General features: G+C 39.7%; 1 protein-coding gene across 1 annotated transcript in view; it reads right to left on the bottom strand.

Annotated features, from left to right (window-relative positions):
* Positions 1-3,773: 3,773 nt before the first annotated feature.
* The window catches only part of LOC137152035 (nephrocan-like), a 27,737-nt gene continuing 22,945 nt past the window's right edge, over positions 3,774-8,565 (bottom strand). Inside the window, exons 3-4 of the mRNA XM_067546504.1 lie at positions 7,270-8,168; positions 3,774-4,221 (exon numbers count right to left, since the gene is read on the bottom strand). Coding sequence (XP_067402605.1) covers positions 3,774-4,221; positions 7,270-8,168 — 1,347 coding nt within the window. The remainder of the gene's footprint in view (positions 4,222-7,269; positions 8,169-8,565) is intronic.

The following is an 8,565-nucleotide window of genomic DNA, read 5'->3' as shown; positions in this document are numbered from 1 at the left end:
TTTAATTGTAGGAAATTGAACATAGTAAAACCACATGGACAACAAAACATTTATATTCATATATATTTCATCTTTAAAATGTGTTGCAATATTAGTAATTAATCTTCTAGCATCCTTGTAAATAGGTCAGTATCCCCATTTTACAGAGGAAAAACTGAGGCAGAGTAACTTCCCCAAGACCATTGAGTGAGTCAGTGCTAAAGGTGTTAACGGTTAAATCAGAAGCTTCTCATTCTCAGACTTGTGTTCAGTGAGGCCCTGATCCACAAAGATCCATCCAGATTTAGGTACCACTGTAATCCACAAAACTCCTGCCTGGCTGCTGCCTAACCCTGTATGTGTCTAAACTCACTCTGTCTACATTTTCAGGGTAAAACTTCCCTTGGTGCCTAAATTCCTGCCTTTAGGCATGGGCATTGTCATCTCACTCAAGGCACCTGGATGCTTAGTTCCCACCTAACCCGCAACACAATCCACAAACCAAAGGAAGATAGGTATAGTGCCTATCTTGCATGTAGAGCTTGAGCTGGTAGGAATGCTCAGAAACTGTGTACCAGATCAGATCTGATTCAAAATGTGGTTGGTGGGTCTGGCAGCAACCACTGTATAACTTTAAAGCCCATGTTTAGTACACTCACCTAGGATGTAGGAGACCCAGATTCAACTCCATTCTCTTCCTAAGGGGGAGAAAAGATTTGAACAGTCTCAGGAGAGGGCTTCAGTGGAACAATTTCAACAGGAGAGCCTGAGAAACCCACCCATTAGAATACCCTATAGCTCAGTTGTTAGTGCACTTGCCTCAGATGTGGGAGACCCTTGTTCAAATCCTTTTTCCTTATCAAGCAGACAGGAGTGAAACAATTTGGGTCTCAGCCACTCTAGGTGAGCGTGCTAACCATCTGGCAAAAAGTTATACGGTGGATTGCTCCTCCTCCTGTAGTTGTTTTGAGTGAGGCAAGCATCTAACTAATTCTCACAAGAAACAACTTAGGCATCTAAGCCCCCAAGAGAGGGGTTCCTGATGGTAGCACAAATAAGCTTCTAGTTCTATGAGAGAAAGCTGGGGGGCTTAGACATCCCCTTGTTGTTGCCATATCCCATTGACTAGCCTAGACAGGGAGTTGTCTAGCATGCTGGCTTTTGGATTCTAAGGTACCCATCTCTCTCCGTTCAGTGCATAGGGAGCTTAGGCACCTAATTCAGGCTTTATGGATTGCATTGTCGTTCCTATGATTTTCTAGGTGCCTAAAAGTCCCTTTGTGGATCCAGGTTGGATTCTGTACCTTTTTTTGCTGCATTCTGCCACTGCTAAGGGAAGAGTATCTCCCACCCAGAATTAGAGACTAGCCTAATTTTCTGATCCAAAGGCAAAAGGTGCAATTGAATTCAGTAGGCTGAATAATTCAGTTTGTATGAATAATGTCTGTGAAATGAAATCCCTGTCCACTGGATTCCTACAATCTGTTCTTGTGAAAATCTGTAGGCTGCCTGTAATATATCTTGTATCTCTCAAAGGAGAGAGCAAACTCCATCAAGTTTGCTGTCAGACAGATACCTTCTGATAGTAAGACAGGCTGGGTGGCCTGAGATAACACTAGGTAGTCACCTCAAGTAAATTGTTAAAGGAATCTATCATTATAAACAATGGGTGAGAACTAGTATAATATGAAAATCATTTTCTTATTCAGAAAAAAGTACTTCTGGACCTTGTTTAATTAATACACAATCCAATATAAGCAGATAAAAGTCACCTCGGAACCACTAAGGTGGTTTGTCTAAACATATTGCTGCGAGAAACATCCAAATCTCTCTCTACCAGAAACATTTCTTTGTCTGATGCCATGTTAAAGAAAAAAGTTGAAAAACTCCTCTCCTCATATCACTGTGTTTAATCATGTGATTTATATAGTGCTAATTAACAAGAATGCTATTGACACTTTCATAGGTGACATAACCAAATAACTAAGCTCTGACACCTGAAAAAACAGACTTTATGAACATGAATGATTATTCAGTAACTGAATGGCAACAGAAAACAGTGGATAATGGAAACTATTTGCTTTGGAAGTAATTTGCTGTTATCACTGCTCAGTTATCAGCTGAGATTTATGAACTAGTAAGAAAGCCCCCAGACTGATGTTTGTAATTCACTGGGTTTTAGTGTTTGTGTATTTCTGTTCTATTTGGTTTTCAAGTACTTTTGGAACTATTGAATAAGACCTGCACTAATGTATATATCAGAGCTGGTGTTATATCATAAAGCCATTTCACCTCAAATATTCTGGGCGGCTCACACCCATGAAAGGCTTCTCACCTTAACATAATTAAAGTATCATAATATAATTTCTTCTTGATGCAGGAAAAACTCCCACATTAATTCTGAAGTTTGTATTTTTTCTTCCCCTCAAATAACAGATATATTTAATTTGTACACACTGTGAGAGATTATAACTTCTTCACCTATGTGTTGAATTTAGCTCTTAGAGTTCAAATTAGATGTGTAAATTGGTCAAATTTACATACCAGAGAGCCTAAAGAAAATATAACAAGATAAAGTAGATAGAGTAAGATAAAGTAGGTAGAGGGGATCTCATCTTAGAATCTTACCAACATATAACTTATATCACTTTTGAATTTAGCCTTATGTTATTTAACACAGCACTTGCGACCTTCCTTATAAAAAAAGCCAATCTTTAAGAAATTTACACACTAAAAACCTTGTATCTTCTGTTAAATACTTAGATATTTCAGCACTTTCCTATTACTCAGTTTAAATAATTTGTTGTTTTCTTATTTTCCATTAGAGTCTGGAGCTATTACACTGGGTAGGAGGATGTTTTCCTTTGCACCTTTTATAGCTGTACCTCTCCATACAAGAATAATACATAACCCCATATACTTACATATAGCAACTTGTTCTGCATTGTAGTCAAATGGCTATTTGTCTATCGCTCACCAAAGTTTCCTAATAATTTGTCAAAAGTAGCCTAATTTCTGGTGGTGGCAGTTCCTGTTCCCTGAGAAAGAGGTAAGCAGTGATCCCTTAAAGGGACACAGTTAAATCACATTTGGTCCCAAACTTTTTGATTCATGGATACCAAGCAAAATTAGAGCCAATAAATAAATGTTTCTGAATAGAACAATGAACAAGCTCCATTCACCTAGTCTCTTTGTTGTATTTGTTATAAAAATAGACAAATGGATTATACCGGGAGAAATGCCTCAGCTAATTCATCTTTAGATCAAGTGGTGTAAATCAGTAAAAGGGGACAAATCATTCTTGAATATCTAATTTCTCAAAGGCAATATTATGTGAACAGTACTGAACAACCACCCATGTCAGTCTGGGTACACATAGCAAGCCTTCCAACTTCAGGCTTAAATGGGTTGAGCCTCAGATTTCCAGTCATGGCATCTTGTGAGGTAGGTGAAGATTTTATTTACAAGACTTTTATGGAACTATTTGCATGCTTGACTGAGCCCCATCCAGAGTTAGCAGACGCAGTTAATTGCCATAGTTTTGTTTGAATGTGCCACGCTTTTCTGGTACTCTTATTTCCTACAAACATCTACAAACACATAGCAAAGCAGTTTTTTAAAAAAGAGGCATCTTACAATTTTCAAAACACATTACATCCCCACCTGCCCCAAACCACTAAATCTTGTAGTATAAAATAAAAGATGAAATGCCAATGGTAGCCTACTAGGCTTTTTGTATGCAGAGATCATTGCTGAATTAAGAAAGAGCGCTAAGGCTCATAATAGTTACATGATTAATCTATTTCATAATCATAATAATCATCATCCAAGTTTACACCTTCACTGGAGAGGTGATCGGTCTTCATTTTCTTGTTGACCTCTTTGCCTTGTTCAGCTGAAGAGAGGTTGTCTTCACACCGTTGCAGAATCTTTTTGGAAGACATCCAGCTTTCTCCTTGGCTTTCTGCTGGTGTTGCGCACTGTCCTCCTTTGACATCTGTCCCTTTGGTCATTAGCGTTCTTCTGGTTCTCAGAAGGTCACAGGTGCAATTCCAAGGGTTTCCATCCAAATACAGGTACCTGAGACGAGGCAAATATTCCAGGACTTTGCGATCCAAGGCAGATATCTTGTTGTTCCGTAGATTTAAAACCTGGAGCTGTTTCAAGTCTTTTAGTTCTCGTTCTCCAACATCCTGTATGTCATTTCCTTTTAGATCCAACCTGGCTAGAGTATCTGGAAGACTGAACAAAAACAAAACAAGGTGAATATATTTATCTTACTGATTCTGCTTGTGTTGATTATGCAGGGAGAGAAGTTGAAAGTCGAAACACACACACAGATTATGGGCCTGCTGCTTACATTTTAAAAAAAGCAATCAGATTTTGTTATCCACCATTTAAAAATGAAGTAAATAATGTGACCCACTGCAGAAGAGGTGTGGCCCTGGAACATTCTTATGCATAATTTTGGGTTTTATTTATCTGAACTTTTACTTGGGAGTAATTTGTTAATTTAAACCGTGGGTCCATCATATTTGTGCATTTGAATTGTTTTCCCCAAAGTGTTACAGTTCTGATTTATTCTGAATGCATTTAATTGAAATAAACAACAATTTTAGTCCTATTTGGACTTTGTTCGATTTTATTACATTGTTTACTTTGCCCAATTAAACCTGTCCATAAAATATAAAATGAAATTTAGTAGTTTAGTTGTGTTAAAGAAGCCAATATTACACAGCTACATTGCTGTGTTTTAGAACATCTTATTCCTATGTAGGAATTACCATATGGTCCATCTAGTCCAGTATAGTGTCTCTGACAATGGCCAGTACCAGATGCTTCAGAACAATGTGCAAGAATCCCAGAGTGGGCTATTATGGAATATACTGCCCACAAGGCAATTCCTTCCTAAATTCTTCAATTAGAGGTTGGCTTCTGCCTTGAAGCATGGGGATTTATAAACCTTTGGGAGGGAAGGTCTGTGTGAAATTCTATCTAATTAAATTGTTGATATTATTATCCATATAAATGGCCAATTCTTTTTTTTTTTTTTTTTAACCATGCTAAGCTTTTGAAATCTTATCTTGTAGCAATTATAGTCTAATTATGGATTGGTTAAAAACATGTTTCCTTTATTGGTTTTAAACTTGCTGCCTTTCAGTGTCATGGAACATTCCATTGCATTTGCATTATGAGAGGGGGTAAAGATGAGCAACATTGTACCTTTTCAGAGGGGTAGCTGTGTTAGTCTGTATACAGCAAAAACGAGAGTCCTGTTGCACTTTAAAGACTAACAAATTTAATTTCTGCATAAGCTTTCGTGGGCTGAAGAAGTGGGTTGCAGCCCACGAAAGCTTATGCCTGCAGAAATTAAATTTGTTAGTCTTTAAAGTGCAACAGGACTCTCGTTGTTTTTATTGTACCTTTTCTATGTCATTCTTTTATATATGTCTCACATGCCCCTCTTATTCCAGTTGCAGCCACAGATTTGAAACAAATGGATTCACTGGGGGCCACAGATTTGATTAAAACAATTCTATCTCTTTGCTGAGACTACTAACGAGGATGCCAGTAAGTTCCAATTATGGTGGTGGGCATGTGGTACAAACATTTCTGTAGTAGGAATAGGATGGAGACAAAACTCATTTCAGAGACCTCTCTGTGGTCATGACATGGTAATGTTTTCTTTCATTACCAACTGCTGGGTGATTCAAGACAATGACCTGACATTAAAGGCTCCCAAGCCATCTAGTTGTAACAAATAGTATGAGACAGACAGTTTTCTTACAATTTTAAATAAATGAAATGTTACTATTTTGCCATGCACAGAACAACCACTGATGGCAACAGGAATTTTGTGCAGACACCACAGGAAGAAAGTTACCATAAACCACTGCCTCTTCTACTGTATCTGTAACCACATTCATGTGGACTAGGAGGACTGAATTTTGCTGTAAATAGAAACAAAATCTGTGTGAAGTTACCTCTATGAAATTATCCCTTATGCAAAAATGGCCAGAACTACAAGGAGACTGAAGTGTCTAAACCTGAGATTTAGGCTCCTAAATCCCATTTTTAGGCACTGCTGCATTCCACAAAATCCCTGCTGAGCTGCCACCTAACTCTGTAGGCACCTAAACTCCATGCCTACATTTCAGGGTTAAAATTCCCTACATGCCTAAGTTTTTGCCCCTGGGCACATGCACTGCTGACTCAAGCAGGCAGAGGAATCCCTATCAGGTAGGCAAGTGCTGCGCATGCCTGACTCCACACAAAAGAGGCAGAGTGGAGAAGGAAGCCTCCCTTGTAATCTTTAGCCCAGTGGTGATGGTACTCACCTGGAATATTGCAGACCCCTGGTTCAACTCTCATCTCTGCTTGAAAAGAAGAATGGATTTGAACAGGGGTTCCCTACCTCTTAGATAAATGCCCTAACAACTGTATTATAGAGTCATTCTGATACTGTTTCTGACCCAATTAATATTTAATAAAAAGTGGAATGGCTTCAACACAAGAGATTGAGAGAGACCCACATCAGACTATCCCATAGTCCAGTGCCTAAGGCACTCATTTGAGAGGTGACAAATTCTTGTTCAACTCCCTTCTCATCAGGCAGAGAGGGGAATTAAACCAGGGTCTCCCACTGGGCTAATGATTATGAGGAATCCACAGATCCCTGCCTAAATACCTGTGTAGGTCCCAGGCAACTATTAGCTTCAATTTATGAAATTTGAAGCAAATAATTTAGTTGTCAGGGAGCAGGGTCCTCCCCACCCCGAACCACACACCTGTGGAGCAGGCAGGGGGAGAGATTAAGTGAACCTATGGCTGTCCCAAGATCAACGAGAAATGCCGTGGATGTCAGGAAGTAGAGGAGAGTCCTAGTGCCTATGCACTGCTGTTTGGGCCTCCTTTTCCTATGGCAACATGGTTCCCTCTGTAGTTATGAAACCATAACCCTCCTCCCATGGTCAGCTTCCTAGAAATGCCCCTCCAAAGTGTTTCACAGCAGAGACGGTGAACCAATGAAAGATATCATCAACTGGGTCAGCATTAATTCCCACAATGAAGTCCCAATAGCTTTGCAGGTGCATGATGCCATGAAGAGCAGCCCCAATCACTGCATGCTGATGGAAACCAAAAACTCAGAAGTGAGGGGAGGGAAGGCAGCAGAGGTGCTGCCCTCCCACCTTCCACAACTGCAGTCCTATTTCTGCCAGGTTAGACTCCCTCTACAGTAGCATGCCAAGAGGGAGAAGACAGTTACCAACTGTCTTCAGATTCACTTGCCTTAGTGGAATAGAAATAAGCAGGTTTTGTTCCAGTGCCAGGTTAGAGAGCTGTGCACACCCATGAAGTGCTCCAGCCTCAAACGTGCTGACGTTGTTGTCGAGAAACAAATGCTTGAGGTCTCGTAGATCCTGGAAGCCCTGGGCAGTCACTCTCTGAATGAAGTTATTGCTGTAGTCAAGTTTCTGTAGTCTGGCTGGTAGTCTGAGTGGCATAGTTTGGAGGTGGTTCCTGGACAGCTCCAGGATGGTTAAATTAGGAAGAAGCTGGACACCATCAACTGATGAAAGCTGATTTTCAGAGAGGAAAAGCTCAGACAGGTTTTCCAGGTGTTTCATGTCTCGAAATCTTATAATTTTGAGTTGGTTTCTCTCTAGTTTTAATGAAAGCAGGGACTTAGGCAGGTTAAGAGGTACCTTGGTCAGAAGGTTGCCACTTAATCTGAGCAATTGTAAATATTGGAGTGGTGCAAAGAAGCTGCCTGAGAAAGAATGTAGTTTGTTATTCTCCATACTCAGATACTTCAGCTGGGGAAGTTTAAATGGTCCAGACACAGATTCCATTTTATTACCATCCAAAGTCAGACTTTGTAAACTGCAAAGGGAGGAAAGTGTGCTGAAAGAGACAGCCAAAATCAAGTTGTTTTGAATGTCAAGCACCCTTAATTTCTTTAAACCTTCAAAGTTCGACTCATGCAGAACACTTATTGAATTATCACCAAGTTTTAATACTTCAAGGCTCGATGGGAGGGAAGTGGGTATGCGCCTTAGTTTATTCTTCCAGAGTTCCAGGATCTTCAAGGTGCTCAGAGCTTTGAAGGTGTTATCTTCTATTGATTCAGTTCCACTGCAAGACAGGCTAAGCTCTTCAAGGCAAGATATTCTGTTGAAGTCAGAGATCTTAAAGAAAAAGAAAAAACAGAACAAATTAATGTGATAATATACTCTCCCATTTATGGACCTCCATACTAGCTTTTACTTTTCTGTATGATCTAACTGTTGCTAATGTTTATTCCTACAATATGATTAATGATGAACTGCAGAGAAAACAACAGACAATAAATACAGATATTACTGTGGCTATCTACATTCAGCTGCTGTTTGTCTGCAGTTCTGGAATACATCTTTATTATTTAGGTCCAGATTGTGGCTGGCTCTGTGCAGATGCACATGTCTGGGGAAAGGGGAGATTAATAGCCTTTCTTGCATTCCTGCATAAGGTAGCGCAGCACATGTTCATGACTAGCATCACTGTAAGCAAAAGCCACTGTAATGGATGGAGTTAAGGTGGAGCCAT

This window comes from Emydura macquarii, unplaced genomic scaffold (genome assembly GCF_026122565.2).
Source record: "Emydura macquarii macquarii isolate MOO-44397 ecotype Brisbane River unplaced genomic scaffold, CSIRO-AGI_Emac_v2 contig_1146, whole genome shotgun sequence".
Taxonomy (NCBI): domain Eukaryota; kingdom Metazoa; phylum Chordata; order Testudines; family Chelidae; genus Emydura; species Emydura macquarii.
This window is presented reverse-complemented; position numbering and strand designations above follow the sequence as displayed.